The sequence below is a fragment of the Chiloscyllium plagiosum genome, chromosome 41 (genome assembly GCF_004010195.1).
Source record: "Chiloscyllium plagiosum isolate BGI_BamShark_2017 chromosome 41, ASM401019v2, whole genome shotgun sequence".
In the NCBI taxonomy this organism is placed as follows: Eukaryota; Metazoa; Chordata; class Chondrichthyes; order Orectolobiformes; family Hemiscylliidae; genus Chiloscyllium; species Chiloscyllium plagiosum.
Window position 1 is genome coordinate 10991419 of NC_057750.1, and position 22194 is coordinate 11013612.

At 42.6% G+C, this 22194-nt stretch overlaps 1 protein-coding gene across 1 annotated transcript in view; it reads left to right on the forward strand.

Moving 5' to 3' along the window:
- bckdha (branched chain keto acid dehydrogenase E1 subunit alpha) overlaps positions 1–22194 on the forward strand; it is a 66316-nt gene that overhangs the window by 17230 nt on the left and 26892 nt on the right. The window contains exons 2-3 of the mRNA XM_043680936.1: positions 11796–11972; positions 21842–21928. Coding sequence (XP_043536871.1) covers positions 11796–11972; positions 21842–21928 — 264 coding nt within the window. The remainder of the gene's footprint in view (positions 1–11795; positions 11973–21841; positions 21929–22194) is intronic.

The window sequence follows — 22194 nt, forward strand, 5'->3', positions numbered from 1 at the left end:
TCTGCCTGTATTCCTGATGAAGGGCTTTTGCCCGAAATGTCTTACTGCTCCTCGGATGCTGCCTGAACTGCTGTGCTCTTCCAGCACCACTAATCCAGAATCCACCTAAGCTGCACATCTTTGGACTTTGGGAGGAAACCGGAGCACCTGGAGGAAACCCACACAAATGTGCCATGGTAGTCACCTCTGTGATAAAAATTGTCTGGTGTGGCTCAGGAATCCCACTCTCGCAAGGCCATCGCTGATGCATTTGCTGCAGAGGAAGACAGGAAGCTGAGAGGGTGTGTCATTTGCTGGCCTCTGTTTTCTCTGGACCCTCTTTATGCCTCACTGGGTAAAGAGGAGATCACACTGAGCAGCTTCAGCAGGCAGCCAGTTTTCTTCAGCAGCTTAAATAGTCAAATGACTTAGTGAGATTGATGAAGGCAATATATTAGATCACAGCACTTCTCTTGCAGCTGCTCGACTGAAAAGGTCATGTCACTTGTAGATCGTTCAGTTCTGAAATTTCCACTGGTGTTCAGCTTGGATATGCAGTTGACGAGGGCAACATTCTTTTCCCACAATGCTCAGCAGGGAGGTGTTTCCATAATTGTTGCAGTCAGTATAGACACCCTTGTACTTGTACAGGGTTACAATTTTGCATCTCCCTGTACAAGAACAGGGAGACACTACGCTCCCTGTGACACTACGCTCTCCCTTGTAGAGTCTGAGCAGTTTGTGGAGATGCTGCAGGTGTGCTAGTTTCCTGAGTTCAGGCAACATTGAAGCAGGACTTGAAACAAACATATCAATAGCTTCGCTAAGCTCCTCCACTGGGTTCTATATCTAACTCTACCATGAGAGTAAAACAGCATTATTATGGTATTGAGGATCTCCTCAGTAACATTCTCCCTAGAATACGAGAACGGACCACTTGGTTTCAGTGACGGGGTTCCAGCACAATGATTGTAGCCTCAGATCAGTCAACATTGTCCTGCCCTTGCTACCATATTTTGAGAGTGTAGTATTGTACATTTTGTCTCAAAGTATAGAGTCAGAGATGTACAGCATGGAAACAGACCCTTCGGTCCAACTCGTCCATACCAACCAGATATCCCAACCCTGTCTAGTCCCACCAGCCAGCACCTGGTCCATAGCCCTCCAAACCCTTCCTATTCATATACCCATCCAGATGCCTTTTAAATGTTGCAATTGTACCAGCCTCCACCACTTCCTCTGGCAGCTCAGTATGTTCCATTTTTTTTTCCTGCACTGTTGTGTGAGAACATCTGCTCAGTTGCGTCACAGACTGTTAAATTATATCTGGATAGACAAAGTGACTGGCTGATATTGATATGAGGATGACATTTCTGCTTTGAATGACAGAACTTTGTGTTTGCTCTGTTGAGTGACCTGACATCACAGTCAGCAATCATGTGTGTTCAGCAAGCTGTTCAGAAAGTCATGTCTGATGAACAGATCTAGTTGGTGTCAGTGAATCTTGGATGTCTTCAGGACACCTTATGGCACATTTTGTTCTGAAAAAAAGTTTGGTTACTCAAAGCTCATGGTAGCAGCAAAGCTAAAGTAGTTTCTGTCAGTCCTTTTTTATTCTTCACAGACTGTGTAGTTCGAGGCAGAAGGGATATGCACCACCGAGGATTTTAAAATGTGAATATACATACGAATTAGGAACATGAGAAGGCTCTTCAAGTCTGCTTCACCATTCTAAAGATGATGGTTGATCTGATTACTCCACATTCCTGCCTATCTCTGATAGCGCCCTTTTGTTTAAGACCCTGTCTCCCACTGCTTAAAAATATTCAAAGATTCTGTTTCCATCTTTTTTTAATACATTTTTATTGAAAAATTGATTTTTTAATATTACAACAAATACAAAACAATACAAAGAACACCAAAAAAAGTTAAAAATCCAAACCGTCCTCCTGTACAAATGTATAAATCTGTATAGAAAAATATATGTATTTAAAAAGCTCCAACTAACTACTTAAATAAATAATAACCAATAACAAACAAATAAATAATAATAACAAAACACTCTCTCTTGAATATCGAGAGCATTAGTTTTCACATATTCATACGTTTGCAACTCCCCCCTCTGGATATTGGACTTGTAAAGCACAATCGTTAAGGCTATATAAAAGCCCTTGTTAGAATGACAGATAAATCTGTGTCCAGGTATTCCAAAAAGGGCTGCTATTTCTTATAGAAATTCTCAGTCTTGTGGTGTACCATACTGGTGAGAAAATCCAAGGGGATATGCTCCATATCAATCTTCCGCCAACCTGACAGGCCTGGGGGGTTTCGGATACCCAACCTAACAAGATATTCTTTCTTGTGCAGAAAGTGAGGATGTTGAAAAGTTTTTACTTACGCACATCTACAGGGAGCACACTGGGCAGGCCAAGAAGAGAGATCGGGTCCTCCTCCACCCTTACACCCAAAATCCCCTCCCATTGCAGCCGTCACAGCGCTCCAGTAAGTTTGAAGCTTACCACAAGAGTGCCCTTACCAACCTTACACTTGGGGCATGTTGAAGACACCCCTGGTTTAAATTTTGATAAATGATCCGGAGCCAAGTGGACCCTGTAGAGAATCTTCAACTGTAAAGCATGGGTCCTATTGCAAATTGATATCTTTCTTGCATTTTCCCAAAAATCTTCCCATGCCTCTGAGGAGACCTCAATGCATATCTCTCTCTCCCACACCCTGCAGAGTCAATCAAATTCATCTGAGGGGGTGCACTCCAATTAATGATATCAATTGCTGACAGAAAGTGTACTCTTACCACTTAACACCCTCCTCTTTATGTCAGATTTGTAGGGATCCCTAAAATCCCTAACTTGAAAAAAACGAAAGAGGTCCCAGTTAGCTCGTATTTTCATGCTAACTGATCAAAGGACATCATTGTGTCTCCCTTCAATAAATCGCCCATGCAAGACACACCCCTAGCTGCCCAATGTTTGAATCCTGAATCTATCATCCCTGGTTGAAAACCCGACATGCCCACTATAGATGGAAGAGAAGATATTTTGCCAATTTTGCCTTCCCTCTGCCAAATTGCCCTCCGTGCTTTAACAGTATAGATAACTATTAGGATATGGCAATATTCCCTAACTGTCCTAATTTTGTCCAAAAGCAGCAAACTGGTAAGGGGTTTTGATATCTAACCATATTGAAAGAAGATCCCCACAAGCCCAACCACTCACGCAATATAAAAGCAAGCTTAGTTAATAGTTTTTAATGTCCGGGAGATCCACTCCCCTCAATCTGTGAGGCAACTGCAGTTTAGCTAATTAAGATGCCAAATAAAAGAGCTGAACCAGCCGTTCAGTCTCCCGAACGTTTGCTTATCGAAAATCAGGAGAAGCATCCGTATAGGGTACAACAAATGGGGGAGAATATTCATCTTAATAAGTGCTATCTGACCTAACCATGAGACCGTAAGCGCCTCCCGTCTTTGAAGATCTTGTTTGATTTTATCGAATAATTGAACAAAATTAGCTTTGAGCAATCGATCAAGAACTGGCGTGATGACCTTGCCTAAAACCCTCTGTGACCACTTAAATGGGAATCGATATTCGCCCTCAAGACCTAGCAACTTCGTAAGACCACCCATAGGCATAGTGTCTGATTTTGCAAAATTAATCTTGTACCCCGAAAAGATGCCAAATGTGCTGATGCATTGTATCAGGCAAGGCACCAAAATTGCTGGATTTGACAAAAAAATGAGGACATCATCCGCGTGCAATAAAATCTTATGTAATTTTGACCCCACTTCTAGAGCTGATATATCAGGATCCTTATGAATGGCCTCTGCCAATGGTTCAATCACCAATGTAAAAAAACAATGGTGAAAGGGACCAGCCCTGCCGGCTACTCCTAAAAATGTTAGGGCCACTCAACTCCGTCAAATGCCTTCTCTGCATCTAGAGAAATCACCAATCCCTCTACTGACTGTTATTCACATGTTTGAATTACATTCAGCAGCCTCCTAACACTATTGGAGGATCTATGAATCCCATCTGTTCCTCTTTAATAATTTAAAGTAACACAGTCTCCAGCCTTAACACAAGAATCTTAGAGAGGATTTTGAAGTCCACATTCCAGAGTGAGATGGGTCTGTACAAAGCACAGTCTTCCAGGATCTTCCCTTTTTTAAGAATAAGTGATGGCGGGAGACGATCATGACTGTATGAGTCGTTGAACATGTTGAGCATCAGGCCTGACAATATGTTTATAAATTCCTTATAGAATTCACTGGGAAGTCCATCAGGATTGGGCACCTTTCCACTCTGAAGCTGCTTCACAGCCTCCTACAGCTTGCTCTGATAAGGGGGCATTGAGAAAAGACTCTTGTTTGGGATCATGCCCGGGAGCACCAGATTCTGGAAAAAGGACTCCATCTTGCCTCGCCCCTCCTCACAACTCTCAGATTGTTATAACTTAGAGTAAAATCTCTGGAATGCTGCATTAATCTTTTTGGAATCACATGTTAGGTTTCCCAGACCCTTCCCTAATCGATGTACTGGCTTGAGGGGTGCTCTTTTTCCTGGTGAGATATGTTAGGTACTTGCCCAGTCTGTCACCATGCTCATATAGCTTTTGCTTTGCGAAAGTAAGCTCCGTCTTTGCTGTCTGCGTGAGCACGGAATTCACTGCAAACCGCAGCGCCATAATCCTCTGTAGCTTGACCAACGAGAGCCTGTCAAAGTAAGCCTTCTCGGCTGCTTTCAACTGTACTTTGAGGAGACGTCGCTGTTCGCCCTTTTGCCGCTTCCTACTAGTACAGTAGGAGATAACTAACCCCCGGCATAGGCTCTGGCAGTTTCCCAAAGGACAGATGGGCTACTAACTGAGCCTGAGTTAATGTCTAGGAATGCCTGAAATTCCCCAGAGAAGTGCTCCACAAGCTTATTATCCTTAAGGATAAAGGGATCCATTTGCCAGTGCCTCAGGCCTTAATCTTAACCAACAGGTACACTAGGGCGTGATCGGAGATGGTAATATTACCAATCGTACAAGACGCTACCAAGTCCAGGGTTGCCACGGGGTCAGAAAAAAAACATTAATCCTGGTGTGATATCTGTGTGGGTTGGAAAAAAACATAAAATCCCTACCTATAGGATGGAGACGCCTCCAGACGTCCACCAACCCTAACTCCACACAGATCCATTAATTGTTTCGTTTTTACAGAGGGTATCAGGGGACCTTTGGGCAACCTGTCTACTGTGGGATCCATGAGACAATTAAAATCTCCCCCTTTAATGCCAGGACTCGAGACTGATCAATTTGGAGAACACATCTACCAGAAATTTGAGGGGATGGACCGGAGGGCAATAAGCATTTAAAACACCATGTTCTTCCCCATTTATCAGGGCTTTGAGAATTACAAACCTCTCGTGTGTGTCTTTAATACACTCTAGTAGCTTAAATGGAGGTTCCTCCGAACCAGTAGAGCCACTTGCCTACTCCTGGTATTAAAAGATGAAAAGTAAACCGATCAAAGCCATTCTGCTGTTGTTTCAAATGCTCCCTATCATCCAAGTGTGTCTCCTGTAACAAAGCAATATCCACCTTTCCCTTTCTAAGACTCGAAAGTACCTTCTTCCTCTTAATTGGTGAGTGACTCCCCTTGATGTTCCAGGTACACCATTTAATCAAGTCATTAGCCATAACTTTCTGTAGTAACATTTAGATTCCAGAGAGGAGGAACTTGAACCACAAACCGCCGAGCCGTAGTGTCGCAAGATCCATCGAACGTAAAAACTACATAAACTAAAACCACTACAATTACAAAGCTATCAAAGACTATATACAACAAAAACAAAATAAAAACCAACATATAAAGCGTCAATGGTGCTGAATAGGGGAATCACCCCCTTGCCCAAAGGGGACACCTACGCACCCCGAAGCCCAACTTCCCATCCTGCTGCCAATACTGCAGCCTGGGCCTGAATACCTGAACCGAGCATAAACTTCCCGTAAGTAGGCATCCAGCCATCCCAACCATTTCCCTCCACCTAGCTAGAGTCGCACCGCAAACATGAGCAGCAAAGAAAGAACATACACCATGGAATAGCAACTTGAATAAAGAAATTTTGAAAACAAATGGGTAGGTACTTTGCTATATCCTTTGCTATAACATAACTTAGAAATTGAAAGTACATATCTCAACCGCCACCAAACACAGTTTAGACCAGATTATTGCCAATAAAAAAGACAGAGAAAAAAAGCCCCGACTGGACGCCATTTTTTTTTAAAAAGAAAATACAAAGACAAGCAAGCAACACTACTATTTGTACAAACTAAATTGTTCAGATTAAGTTAAGTTAATTTGTACACAAAGTCTCTTGACTTCTCTGACGTGTCAAAGATATGTCCAGATCCATCTAAGGTGATCAGAAGCACTGCTGAGTACCTCAGAGTACTGGATCCCAAGCTCCCTCAGTCTTTGTTTGACGCCATCATAGGATTTTCTTTTCTGAGAAGAACTGGAAGAACATGATCTTAGAGCCCTCATAAACTAGAGCCCTCAGGACCTTCTCCTGGGGACGAGGACGTTGATCCAAACCTGACCTCTGCGCCATGACCCGGTGAGCCCTCTTGATCTTCAAGCCTCTCGTTCCAGCCTCCCAAGTTAAGGAATTTCGGCAACCAGTCCTCAATAAAGTCCGCCAGCCACTCACCTTCCTTACCCTCCAGCAGACCAACAATCCAAATATTTTTTCTCCTGCCCCTCTTCTCGAAGTCATCAACTTGGTCAAGCAAATTAAGTACCTGCATCTCCAGGGCTTGGATCCTATCCATGGAGGAACCAGTATCAGCTTCCACCACTGCGCCTCTGTGTTCTACCTCATCCGTCCTTTTCTCCAGGACTCTCAGCAGCTGTTCATGCTTCTGCAGCATGATACAGATCGGGGCCAGATTCTCCCCTACCTGCTCACCCAACATCTCCCGAGATTTTATGAGCTCCTTCCCCAGGACCTGGTAAGAAATCAAGTTTGAGGATGCTGCAGGCTGGGCCGCGGGCCCGGCCTCTGATTCTCCTCCTCCCCTCTTTGGCAGCCATGGACGGCGAAACCAAGGTAAGTTGATTTTTAACAGTTTTCTGGGACTCCACGTCCTTTCTGGAGTCCCAGGATATCGCAGTGGTCCGGATATAGAACATTGAACATATCACAACACAGCGCAGAAGAGGCCCTTGATGTTGCACCGACCTGTGAACTAATCTAAGCTCATCTCCCTACACTATTCCATTATCATCCATGTGCTTATCCAAGGATTGTTTAAATGCCACTAATGTGGATGAGTTAATTACATTGGCAGGCAGGGCATTCCATGCCCTTACCACTCTCTGAGTAAAGAACCTGCCTCTGATATGTGTCTTAAATCTATCGCCCCTCAATTTGTAGCTATGCCCCCTTGTACAAGCTGATGTCATCATCCTAGGAAAAAGACAGTCACTGTCTACTCAATCTAATCCTCTGGTCATCTTGTATGTCTCTATCAAATCCCCTCTTAGCCTTCTTCTTTCCAATGAGAACAGACCCAAGTCTCTCAGCCTTTCCTCATAAGACCTTCCCTCCAGACCAGACAACATCCTGGTAAATCCCCTCTGCACCTTTTCCAATGCTTCCACATCCTTCCTGTAGGGTAGGGTGGGTTAAAAGTTCATCCCACCTGTGCTGGGTGGGAGCTGCACTGTGGTGCAGAGCTCTGCAACGTGATCTTCCTAGATTGCTGCCATCTTGGATCCCCCCTTCCATCTTCTTTTGAAGAAGTTCCCAGCATACACAACCCTCCGTGAGGAAAAAGCTTCTCCTCATTTGTACCTTAAATGAGCAACACATCATTTTTAAACAATGAACCCTCGTTCTAGATATTACTAGGAGAAAATTCCTTTCCACAAGAGGCCAGTCAAGAGGACAGTCACAGGATCTTGTATGTTTTAACCAAGTGATTCTGGTCACCTCTTGTTTTTCTAAACTCCACCAAAAACAGGCCTAGCCCACTCAGCCTTTCCTCAGAAGAAAACGTGCTTATTCCAGGTATTATACCTGATAAACATTCCCGAAGCTGGTTCCAACACACTTGCATCCATTCTTCAGTAAAGGAACCAATACTGTACACAGTATTCCAGCTATGATCTCACCAATGCCCTGTTTAACTGAAGCATTACTTTCTATCTCTACATAATTCACAATTTACACAATTCCCCTCACAATAAATACTTTCCTAACTACCTGCTGTTACTACTTACCCACCTTTTGCAATTCATGCACTAAGAAACCCAAATTCCTCTGTATTTGTCGTTTCTCACCATTTGAATAACATATCTCATTCCATTGGCCAAAATGGATAAATACACATTCTCCTAAATTATAATCCATTGACCAGATATTTATCCACTCAATTAACCTATCTACATCATTGTGTTTCTTCTTATTGTCCTCTTCACAACTTGCTTTCCTACCTATTTTTGCATCATCAGAAAATGTAGCAAGCATACCTTTGGTTCTTTCGTCTAAGTTCATTATATAAGTTGCAGGAACGCTGAGGCCCTGACCCCAGCATTGGTCTGGCGACATGCCATCTGTTTATCTGCCCAACCAGAAAACAACCTATTTATACCGATTGAAGATGTTCTGACTTAGAGATTCTGCTGATAATGATATCAAACTTCTCATAGAACTAGTCTTTCACCTCAGTAGTGGAGCATTGCTTTAGAGCACTGATACCTCTGCTTTTAACTGGTTCTGTTTTGAGTTGAATGCTATTTGATGATAATATGTTCTGAGCCATTTGAGAAGGTTCTGTTATGAGTATAGAGTTCCATACACTTTGCTCAGATGTTTCTTTGAATTCTCCAGCTTTCAAATGACCACACAACACGTTTCTTTCGGTCATCAGCTCCCAGCGGCCTAGTCTGTTACAGTGAAGCAATGTTAATGTTCAACTGATCAAGTAAATTGTTGATCTCTTGTACATGTTATTGACTAGCTACAAGTCATCTGTCAACACATGTCCTGGCATTCGAATTTTCCAATTGAAGAGAGGGCAGTTTCCTTCTTTTCTATATTCCAGTATCCAGCTTTTTCCAATGTTCTTTACAATCTGATATTCCTTTTTAGTTTGCCCAATCCACCCACAAACATGACCAAATCACCCACATGCAAAATGGTCCATCTTTTCTCAGGTGCAACTTGCCCAGACTGTATAGGTCCCACCTCCCCCAAGACTGATGTCAGTGTCTTTAAGAATCCAAAGCTCTCCCTCTTGCATCATCCCCACAGCCACGCATCCATCTGTTCCATCCCTCCCATTTCTTGCACATAGAATCTATAGATTACTATTTTTGAGTACTGCTTGCTAATTCCTGATTCAGCTCCTTATGTCTGACACACCAGTTCTAGCAGCCTGTGTCATTGGTGTCGATGTTGCTCGTAACCTCTGGCCTAACACCGTCCCTCTTTAAGGTGTTCTCCAGCCATTTAGTGACATTCTTAACCCTGGTGCTGAAAATGCAGGGAAAGGTAGGGGAATTCATTCCATAAAGCTTCCAGAATACCCAGGAAAATGCAATCCTGGGCAAGACCAATCAGAGGGAAGTTGCCTTTGTAAGAAGTGCAGATAGAATCTATGAAGAGTTGCTCCTCCAATCACAGGCTAGTTCTATCACACATTTGCCCCTGATAGGATCACTGAATCTTTCAGCAGTAAGCAAGGGAAGAGAAGAGAAGGGATTCCATCTACTGGGTCTGTGTAGGGTGATGGGGCAGGAGAGGGAGCTTGCAAAGGGTGATTGGATAAGAGGGGGATGCTGCGGGAGGAATGGGGTGGGGAAGCAGGCTGCAGGAAATTGGTGAAGGAAGCTTGAAGTTTGGGGGTGGGGGTAGAGAAAGAAAGGATGCGAATGAGAGAGAACTGTTTTAAACAAGTCAGCCAAGGAATATTGTGTTAACTAGAAGCCTGGAAAACTTGAGATCACTGAGGTAATTAATGACTTACAACGAACATGGAATGTCTGGCTTTATGGCTGTATGTGTTTAGGAACTCGTATTTCTGCAAAAAATATAGTGCATGCTTCTATTGTAATGAACACTGTTATTTGTTAAGTTGAGATCTGAGTTTGAGATCTGAGCTGGGTAAAGTCAGGTTCTGGTCCTTCTGATTGTATTTCACGGTGATTTTGAACTGCTTCACAGTAAATCCAGTCTGTTTTGGTGTGATTTTTGATCTGTTTCACACCGCTCCTAACCTGCTTCATGACGATCTCTAGCTGCTTCACAGTCTGCTTCAACTGCTCCCGGTCCTGCTTTGCCATGATCCTGGTCTGTTCACACAGCTCCTGGTGTTCACTGTCATTCTGACCATTTTCACACTCCTCCCAATCTGCTTCAGTGACCCTAACCTACTTCACTCTCCTCCTGTGCCATAGCATTACTCTGTACTTGTACATACAGCACAAAAGCAGACCCTTCGGTCCTACCAGTCCATGCCAAACCTAATCCCAATTTAAACTAGTCGCACCTGCCTGCTCTTGACCCATATCCCTGCAAACCTTTCCTATTCATGTCCTTATTCAAATGTCTTTTAAACATTGTAATCGTACCCAAATCCTCCACTTTTCAGGAAGTTCATTCCATGCACAAATATTTCCCATGTTTTTTTCAAAATCTCTCTCCCTTCACCTTAAAATATCCCCCCTAGTCTGGTAAGCCCCCATCCTCAGGAAAAGACAACTACTGTTAACTCTATCTATTTTATAATCTCCTATCAGATCGCCTCTCAACCTCCTATGGTCCAGTGAAAAGTGTCCCAGCCGATCCAGCCTTTCTTTATAACTCAAACCTTCCATTCTGATAAATCTCTTCTGAACCTTCTCCAGCCTAATAATATCCTTCCTATAATTGGGCGACCAGAACTGGACACAATATTCCAGTAGAGGCCTTGTCAGTGTCCTGTACAACCTCAACGTGACTTCCCAAATCCTATACTCAAAGGACTGAGCAATGAAGACAGAGATGCTAAACAGTTTCTTAACCAACTGTCTATACGTGGCGCAAACTTCGAAGAATTATGTACCTGCACCCCTAGGTCCCTCTGTTCTACAACACTACCCAAGACTCTACCATTAATTGTTAAAGCCTACGCTTATTGGTTGTATGAAAATGCATTACCTCTCATTTATCCAGATTGAACTCCATCCGCCATATTTCAGCCCATTGACCCATTTGATCAAGATCCCTTTATAATCTTAGAAAACTTTCTTCACTGCCTTCAATGCCACCAATTTTGGTGTTGTCCACAAATTTACTAACCATGTCGTCTTTCTTCTTGTCCAAGTCATTTGTATAAATGACAAACAAAAGAGGAGCCAGAACCAATCCCGGTAGAACATCGCTGGTGACAGGCCTCCAGTCTGAAAAGTAACCCTCCACCACCACTCTGTGTCTCCTGCTGTTAAGCCAATTATTTATCCAATTCACAAGCTCCCCCAAATCCCATGAGACCAAACTTTACGAATTAGTCTACATGTGGAATCCAAGTAAACAATGTCCACTGCTGTACCCTCATCAAACGTTTTGGTAATTTCCTCAAAAAACTCAGTCAAGTTTGTGAGACATGATTAAGTAATAATCCCACTTTCTCTAATACCCTAGTAAATATAATACAGTTTTGTGTGGAGATGTATGTCTTGTCATCTTTTTAATAAACATTTATTTAATGGTAAACCGGCATGATTCTCCATCAATATTTCTGATGGTCTCTTCTTTCTCTGTCCTCAGCATGCAGTTCACCAGCAGCAATTCACTCCCTTGGATGAGAAACCCCAATTCCCTGGAGCCTCGGCAGAGTACGTGGACAAGTTGGAGTTCATTCAGCCCAATGTCATATCTGGTATCCCCATTTATCGGGTGATGGACCGGCAAGGTCAGATCGTGAATTCTGACGAAGACCCCAAGGTATATGCTGTCATGGTTGTCTTGTTCATGTGTCGTTTTCCTTAACATGCAATTGCCACTCTCATTCTAGATTGGCAAAAAGTGTAGGATCGACTTACTTGAAAATCTCAAACCAGATTACTCAATAGACAAACTGATGACTTACAGTCACAGCAACTTGTGTATGGATCCTTATTCTACCATGCTGCTGCCTGGACTCCTCATGGATGCAGGACTTGTGGTCCTTGGACCACTAACATACTTTTAGTGAGACTGCAGTTGTGTTCCTGCATTATATTATCTGGAATCGAAGCAATGATATTTCCAATCTTTGCAGTTCTGGAGTGTTAGTTCTAGTAAACTGACTTGAGAAGCTATCTCATGACAGCCCAGTGGATAATAGCATTGACTTGTAGTAGTACTGAGCTCTGCAGGTTTTATTTTCTGTTCGTTTCTGGAATGTGGGCATGCAGGTTGGACAAGTGAACATTCATCTAACAGATGTCACACTGGATGATCTGGAGCGGAAGCCAGGAAACAGGAAGTCCTTTGACCTTGAGAGAATGCTGGTCAGTTATCATGTTGAACTGCTGTAGTCCATTTTATTGAGGTAGACCCACAATGCTGGTAGGCAGGAAATTCCAGGAGAGGCAGCATTAAAATTCTAGGTCAGGATGGCTTGGAGAGGAACTTGCAGGTGGTGGTGTTCCCATATGTCGGCTGCTGTTCTCCCTCCAAGATGATAGTCTTAGTGGGTATGGAAGGAAGGTACTGTCCTAAGAGCCTTGGTGAATTTTTGCAGTGCATCTTGTAGATGGTACACGCTGCTTCTACAGAGCATCAATAGTAGAAGGAGTGGATGTTTGTGGATGTGGTATCAATCAAGTAGGCTGCCATGTCTTGAATGGTGTCAAGTTTTTTTTAAGTGTTGTTGGAGCTGCACCCATCCAGGCAAGTAGGAAGTGATTGATCACACTTCTGACTTGTGCTTTGTAGATTGTGGACACACTCTGGGGAGTCCGGAGGTGAGCTTTTTGCTTCTGACTTGCTGTTGTAGTCACAGTATTTATATGACTAGACCATTTCGATTTTTGATCAGTGGTAACCCCCTGGATGTTGATAGTGGGGAATTCAGCGATGATGATGTCATTGAATGTCAAGGGGTGATGGTTGGATTCTTTCTTATTGGGGATGGTCATTTCCTGGTATTTGTGTTGTAGGAATGTTGCTTGCTACTTGTCAGCCCAAGCCTGGATATTGTTCAGGTCATGTTGCTTTGGACTTGGACTGCTTCAACATCTGAGCAGTTCCAAATAGTGTTGAACCTTGTGCAATTATCTACAAGTACTCTCACTTCTGACCTTATGATAGAGAGGGGGGTCATTGATGAAGTAGCTGAAGGTGGTTGAGCTGAGGATTCTAGCCTGCAGATCTCCTCCAGTGATATTCTGCAGCTGTGGTCACTCACATCAAACAACAACTGCCGCCTTCTTTTGTGCTGGCTGTGACAATGCTGTCACTTTAAAAAGGTTATTTTGTCCTTGGTTTTTTTTCAAGAGAGGTTATAAAGACCGAGGTGGTGAAATGTCTGGAAATATCTACTTTAACAATGGCAGGGGAGTGGCCAGCTCTACCAGTTCAGGTTTAATCTAGTTTGGTTTAGTTGTAGCAGAGAAGCTGTTGGTAGCTGTAACAGAAGCTGCTACAGTGGCTTCAGCAAATCATTCTTGACTGACTTCTTTCTCTGAAATCTCTCCTGCTTGTAAATACCTGTACTAGAATTTACCTTTTGCCAAAGGGTGTGTTTATGGGATGTTACAGAAAATAAAACAGGTCCTTAGTTAAATTGCTGTATCGAGCAAGTTAAGTTTTCCAGTAAAGTTATTCTAAATTCTGTTTTCTTTGTTGCGTTTCAACTGTAGTGTTTAAATAAAATCTGTTTTGCTTAAAGCTGAGTGGTTTGACCAGCTGCATCCCACCTGGAATATCCACTTCACATCTGCCTTTAGAATAAGAAAAAGTTAAGGTCTGGGTTACCTCCTTCAAATATTTTGAGGGGTCTGGCCCAGTCCATAACACTGGGTGAGCCTTCATCTAGGCCAGAAATTTCCTCTGATTCCCATTAACCGTTGGGAGCATCTTGAAGCCACGCTCAGTGAGAAGCTTTCAACAGAATTGTGGTAACCCAAGCAGTTAACTGTTCCCAGCAATAAGGTTTAGCAATGCATTTCATCATTCTTGGGCTAAGGACTTCCTGTTTCCTGGCTTCTGCTCCTGATCACCCAGTGTGACATCTGTCAGATAATTGTTCACGTGCAAACAGTATTTCCCCTCCATACTGTGGTTTAATAGCTGTTTAGGGCAAAATTGCCACAGAGTCTTGTGTGGAAAATAGCCACTTGGGAGAGGTATCAAAGGGAATTGAAATCATGTTTGTAGTGTTGCCACTACAAACAGTACAAACTGTTTGTAGTGGCAACACTCTTAGTGGCATAGGGTAGGTGAGAAAGGTGATTGTTGTGCAGCGTCTAACAAACATGGCTGTACCACTGAGGAACTCACTTCCTCAAAAAGAGTTAGAAGCAGAGTGTTTGAATATTTTTAAGGTGAAGGCAGATTCCTTCTTGGAAGGCAAGGTGGTGAAAGGTTACCAGTGTTAGGCAGGAATGTGGAGTTGAGGTTACAGTCAGATCAGCTGCAATCTTATTAAATAGCAGAAGAGGTTCGAAGCATGAAATGGCTTACTTCTGCTCCCAACTGGTAAACTCCCAGTTAAAACTAAACAAAGAACTGTGCGTGCCGCAGATTTGAAACAAACAAAAATAGACATTGCTGGTCAAACTCAGCAGATCTGGCAGCATCCATGGAGAAAAAAAAGAGTTCACATTTCGAGTCACGTGGAAGAACTCAACATTAGCGAATACTGTGTGCAATTCTGGTCTCCCTCCTATTGTAAGGATTTTGCGAAACTTGAAAGGGTGTAGAAAAGATCTACAAGGATGCCGCCAGGGTTGGAAGATTTGAACAATAGGGAGAGGCTGAAAAGGCTGGGGCTGTTGTCCCTGGAGCGTCGGAAGCTGAGGGGTGACCTTATAGAGGTTTATAAAATCATGAAGGGCATTGATAAAATCTTGTCTATGTATCCTTTCCTTTGGGTGGGAGAGTCCAGAACTAGAGGGCAAAGGTTTAGGGTGAGAGGAGAAAGATTTAAAAGGGATTTATGGGGCAAATTTTTCACGCAGAGGGTGGTGCATGTATGGAATGAGCTGTCAGAGGAAGTGGTGAAGGCTAGTACAATGACAGCATTTAAAAGACATCCGAATGGGTGTATGAATAGGAAGGGTTTGGAAGGATGTGGACCAAGTGCTGGCAAATGGGACGAGATTAGGTTAGGATATCTGGTCGGCATGGACAAGTTGGACCGAAAGATCTGTTTCTGTGCTGTACATCTCTATGACTATTAACTGTTTTCTCTCCACAGATACTGCCAGACCTGCTGAATTTCTCTACCAATTTCTGTTTGTGTTTGGATATTCTCATTTTAAGTTAACGTTGCATCACTTGAACTCTAATCCCCCTACTGAAATATTTATGTTGAATATGTTGAAATGTAAAATTTGTTGAACTGAGAAGTGACAACTGACCACTAGATGGCACAAATGTCTTATAATGTCATAGATTCTTTCCTCGCAGCAAAAATGTCATGACCATCCTCCCAGATATTAGATGTGGACATATTTGATAAAATGATTATTTACCTTCTCACCAGTAAACGGAGTGTGGTCTATCAAGAAAATACTATTAAACGTATTCTATAAATTGCAATGTCTCAGTCCATTCCAATCAGCTCCATTCGATGCTTTCTGTTTCAATTGTGGATAGTGGAATCAGGGTGTCTCCTGCCACTCTACTGCAAGTGAAATGTTGGGCAGAAGGTGATATTAATGTGTACCCAGAGTTAGAGGTCAGCATCCACTCCATCCTTAAGCACATTGTGCACCCAGTGAACGCTTGCTGTCCCACTCACTGTTTCCCTGGCTACCCCACCCTAACCCTTACCTGCCTCCCTGTCAGTCACCACCAAGCTCCCTCACTTGCTAGGATTGGTTAACAGTGAGGGAGTAGGGTGGTGAGTGGGAGGGAAACAGTGAGGGGTTGGGAGTGGATTGGCCAGGGAAGTAACCGCCAAGTGTTTGGCATAGGGAAGTGAGCAAATCCCCACCCCAGGTTTGAGCTGAATTGATCTGAAACATTTGAAGGGAAAAGTACATTTTATTGGGGCTGCACATGTTCCAATATTTATGCATTGCTCAATATTACAGATGTTCCTGTTCTTTGATACAGAAATCTACTTGCGGTATCGGCTGTGTTGCCATAGGCACTGCCACTGTGTACGTGGTGTCCCTTGCCATGATGCTGGCAAGATATTCATGCAAAGTTTAACAATGATCGAAACTCTGAAATGCAAATGATTTGCGATGTGTCAAGTGGCAGATCTGGTATGCAGTTTCTGGACTGCTAATTCAGGAAAATCAAGTTAACATTCCACCAGGTTTGAGAGACAAAAGTAAACAACTGGGAGCAGTGACGTGACTGTGAAGTTGGCAGAGTGCAGTTAAAAATCCAACTGGTTCAGTCATGCCCTGGAGGGAAGACTGACTGCCGTCATTTCCCAATTTGTGCCTACATTCTGTCTAAATTGGCCTTGCTACAATCAGCATACTTGTTGCAGTGTGTGGTACGTTTCATGTTTCTGTACACTCATGCAACTCAATGGTCACATGACTCCAATTTCACATCAATGTAGTTGCCTCTTAACTGCCTTCTAAAGTGAGATGGTGCACCAAGTTACTGCTTTGTTGGTTGTGTTGTTAAAAGATGCATAGACGATAAGCATTGTTTGATTAACAACAGGGAATGCATATGAAGAGAGTCAACAGGGACACTGAGATCTTACTCAGAAGGAAAGGGAAGCTGCATCTTGGATATAGACCTACTGTTGAGGCAAAGAGCAGTCTTGTTTCACAATGGTTTGTATGCATTCAATGAAGCACTTGTATCAAACAGTTAGACAATGATTCGAGAAGCACCTCCTGCACAAAGCAACTAGGGGATGGACTGTAAACACCAGCAATGCCCACATCTGAAGAATAAATACTTTAGACATGGTGTAAGGTACAGTGTCCCAGATCAGGGCGCCCAAATTCTTACAGCCACCACTCTCCCACAGTTGGATTTGTTGGTGCACATGTCAATTGAACTGGTACTGCTCTGATTAAATTGCTAAATCAAGAATAATCTTTCTTCCTTGTTGCCATCAGGTAATAATAGACAATAGTATTGTAGAACCGTGGCAATTGAAATTTTAAACTAATTAGAGTTGGGGTGGATTCTGGAGGGGCATACGTAGGCTTACACAGAAAAAGATTATGACGCATTGCAGGGCAACTATTTTTGGTAATGAATAGGACAGGAAGTTGAGAATGTACATGTGTAAAATAAAAAAACAAATGGAGTTATCAGAAATAAAATGTTATTAAAACTAATGATTCTTTACTTAAATGCCTCAGTATTCAGAACAAAGTACTGAACGAAATCGGTGGGCACTATTTCGTTCAGATAATTGATTATTCGGTTAAGTGATTCAATGCTTCTCCTCTGGGGCTTGGAGTTTTCTGAAGTTTCCTTTTTCCTTCGTCTGCCTCCCTTGCACCCTCTCTCTGTCTCAGGATTTCTGAGCAGACACCCACTAGTGTGTAGAGGACTCGCAGCATTGCTGAAGCTCTCTCTCTCTTCCCCCTCATCCCAACCCCCGCACGCGCGCACACACATTCAATAGGATTGAGACAGCGAGCACTTGCTAAGTCTGCTCCCCGTTCAGAGAGACTATGCAGCGGCAGCAGCAGCAACGCGCGTGAGCTCCCGCTCTCCGTCCACCCCCACCATCCGCTCCACCCAGCTGCTGCGCAACCCCGCCCGACTGGCCACCACACGCACCCCCACTCTTTATCTGAGGAAGGACATTCAGGCTATGGAAGGAATGCAGCAAAGGTTTACCAGATTGATTCCTTGGATGGCAGGACTGACGTCTGAAGAGACATCTGGATTGACTGGAACTTTATTCACTGAAGTGCATAAGAATGAGGGAGGGATATCATAGAAACTGAAAAAATTCTGACTGATCTTGACAGAATTCCTGATGACTTGGGAGTTCAGAACCAGGGGTCGTAGTCTAAGGATACAGATTAGCCACTAAGGACTGACATAAGGAGAAAGTTCTTTACCAAGAGAGTGGTGAGCCTATGGAATTCTCTGCCACTGAAAGCAGTTGAGGCTAAAACATTGAATGTTTTCGAGGAGAGAGATATAGTTCTTGGGGCCAAAGGACTCCAACGGTATAAGGCAAATGTGGAAACTGAGTTGGTGGATCAGCCATGATCATATGGAATGGTGGAGGAGGTTTGAAGTGCCAAATAGCTTACTTTAGTTCCTTCTTTCTATGTTTCTCTGAAGGGAAAAGTGGTGGGCTAGCTTTATTAGTACGGGATATAAAAATGTTAATAGCAAGAGTTAATGTAGGATTGGATGATATAGCATCCATATCGAGTCATACAGTTGAAGCTATGAAATAACAAGGGGAAGAAGATACTGAAGGGAGTAGTTTATAGATCCCCAACAGTAGCTGTTATGTAGGAAAGTGAATAAATCATGAGATAATGAGGATGTGTAAAACAAAGGCAGTATACTAATCAAGACTGATGTTAAACAAATTGATTTATTATTCAATCAAATCATATTAGCAGAAGTAACCATAAGGAAGAATTCAAAGAGTGTATTGGGACAGCCTCCTGGAACACAGTCTTGTGAATCTAACCAGGATCAGGCAAATTTGGATTTGGTAATCTGTAACAAGGCAGATTTAATAAATTATCTCGGAGTAAGAGATTTGTTACAGAATCTTAACATGGTAGAATTTAACATTGAGAGTGAGAAACCTGGGTCTAAAACAACTCTGCTAAACTTAAGTAGGGATAATTACATAGGAATGAGGGTAAAGTTGGCTGGAGTGGACAGGGAAAGTTTAGTAAAGAAGACTGTTCAGAAGCAATGGCAGTCATTTCAATGTAATTTATTAAACCTGCCTCGTTTCACAATACCAGATCCAAAATACCCTATTCCTGGTTGGATCCACAAAATTGTGTTTCAGGAAGCTGTCCAAGTGCATCCAATGAACTCTTTCATATGGTTCCCTTGCCACTCTGATTTGACTAAATAATACATCAGTTTGATTAAAATCAGTCTTGATTAGTGTACTACTTATTTTACAAGCCCTCATTATCTTGTGGTTTATTGACTGACCTATGGAACAGCTAGTGTTTGGGACTGGGTAGGTAGGTGCCTATAAACTACTCCTGCCAGTGTCGTACACTTGTTATTTATTAACCTCAAAGCAGCTAATAAGAGGTGTTGAAAAGGAAGTGCTGTCAATGACCAAGAATGTGAACGACTGGTGGAAAGATGGAATGAATGTCATAATGGGCTTCTTTGAAAATAAGCCAGAATTGTGATTTTATTTCTCCACTATTCAGTAATGTCTCATCTAGAAACCTAAATACTAGTTATGATTGAAGAACATTCCTATATTATTAATTGTTTAGTTATTAGTTTTTTTGTCAATGTAATTATTAATTGGTCAGCCATACCACTACATGTCTTTCCTAATTGTTTTCAGAATGTATAACTTCAAGCATTCCGTCTTGCATGTGATTATTAATTTGGAAAATTATGAATGACCAGGAAGGGCAGAGTTCAAAGCTGAAGCATTATCAGAATGTGTGGAAATTTGTAATACTGCGTCACTCTTCTGTTTTTCAGATCTGCTGCTTTGCATCATAAACAGATAATGACCAATGATAAAACTGTTCTGGAGCTCTTCCAAAAATAATTACCCAAAACATTTAAGAGAGTTAGAAAATAAACCCTGGGAGTAAACTAGCAAGTACTATAAAAAGGGACAATAAGAATTTTTAAAAATCATAAAAATAGAGAGAGGGGCTAGAGTGATCATAGCGTCATGTGAGAACAAAGCTGGGGAAGAAATACTGGGAAAACAGAAAGTGGTAGATGAGTTGAATAAATACGTTATCTCAGTCTTCATGATTGAGGACACAAATAGCGTCACAAAAATACTAAATACTCGAGGGACTAAAGTGGGGGAAGGGGAGGAAATAAACACAGTAACCGTGACTAGGGAAACTAATAGAGTTAAAGGCCAACAAGTCCCTTGGACCTGACGCATAACATCCGAGGATTTTAAAGGAAGCAGCGACAGAGATAGCAGCACTGGTAGTAATCATCCAAGAATCTTTAGTTAAAAATCACACAACACCAGGTTATAGTCCAACAGGTTTAATTGGAACCACACTAGCTTTCGGATGAAGGAGGGTCGCTCCTTCATCAGGTGATAGTGGAGGGCTCAATCCTAACACACACACAATTTTTATTATAAATTCTATGTGTGGGTAGGAGTGCCTGTGTGTGTAGGAGTGTGTGTGTGTGTGTGTGTGTGTGTGTGTGTGTGTAGTGCAATGGTAGTCACCTGTGATGTGACATGAACTCAAGGACCTGGTTGAGGCCCTCCCTATGGGTACCGAACTTAGCTATAACACACACACACATCCACACACACACACACACACACACACACACACACACACACACTCCTACACACATACACACAGACACACATATACACAGACGCACACACAGACACACACACTCACATGCACCCCCTCACAGACTTAAGACACTCTACACATACACATAGACTTTCTCACACTCTCAACCCCCAACCCAGACAGACAGACACAGACAGACAGACAAAGACCCACATGCACACATATATTTTGTGAGGTGAATTTGTACTTGCAGGGTTACATTGTACTTTGCTCAAAAACTGCATGCATTCACGTAGAACTCTGTTATCTCACTTTTTAGATTAGAATCAATCTAAACATCATGGCATAGACAGAGAACACAGGGGACTAACACCTTCAACATATTGTCTAGCTATCACCATTGTTAACAGCTAACCCGAGAATGCAACTTTTTTTAAAAAGTGGTTTTGTGATTTACACATGAAAGAAGTGAAACTATCGTGGTATTCTAACAGATGAAAGACTTAACAGACAATCAATTTTTCAATGTATAATTTCAGTTACATCACACTACATTTTTGTTATAAATTCTGTGTGTTAGGATTGAGCCCTCCACTATCACCCGATGAAGAAGCAATGCTCTGAAAGCTAGTGTGGTTCCAATTAAACCTGTTGGACTATAACCTGGTGTTGTGTGATTTTTAACTTTGTACACCCCAGTCCAACACCGACACCTCCAAATCAAGAATCTTTAGATTCTAGGAAAGAATCGTACAAAAGAAATTGAGCTATTCTGTCCATCCAACTTGTGTCTTTAATCCCATTGTTCTGCTCTTTGTCTAGGGCCCTGAGAATTGTATTTTCTTCTAAAAAAAAATTAGTGCTAACCTATATTGAGTCTTGGAAATACGTTTGCCTCTAAAGTCAGTTCTGGCCATCTCTCGTGTGGCAACTCCTTTTCCTTGAGTTCTGAGAAAGGGTCACCGGACCCAAAGCATTAACACTGATTTCTCTTCACAGATGCTGCCTGGTCTGCTGAGCTTTTCCCGCAACATCTGTTTTTTATTTTTGATTTACAGCATCCGCAGTTCTTTCGGTTTTAAATTTTTCCCTCCTCGCAAGATCCGAAAACTCTCTCAGTTTTCGCCGAAGGCATTAAGCTTTCTGTTCAGAGGCCTGCTTCCACTGTTCTTGCACCTGTTTTATCCTTCACTACCACTGTGCTTCTTCCAGTTGCCTAAGGACGTGGTGCTGAAGTTCTATCAGAAGATGACACTGCTGAACACAATGGATCGCATTCTATATGAGTCCCAACGACAGGTAAACATTGCAAGACATTGAGACAAATGGGATATTCTACCTGCTTTGTCACTGAGTTGCTAATTGTACATATCCTGAGTACAGTAATGTAAGTTGACAGTCTGACAGAGCTGAGGGTGTGCTGGACTGTCTGAGGTGCCATCTTTCAGATGAGCTGTTAACCTGCCCCCTCAGTTGGGTTAGCCGATCCCTTGGAGAAAAGAGAAGAGCAGGGGGAGTTATGCCTGGTATATTTAAAATCCTAAGGAGCCCTGAGCCGACTTAGT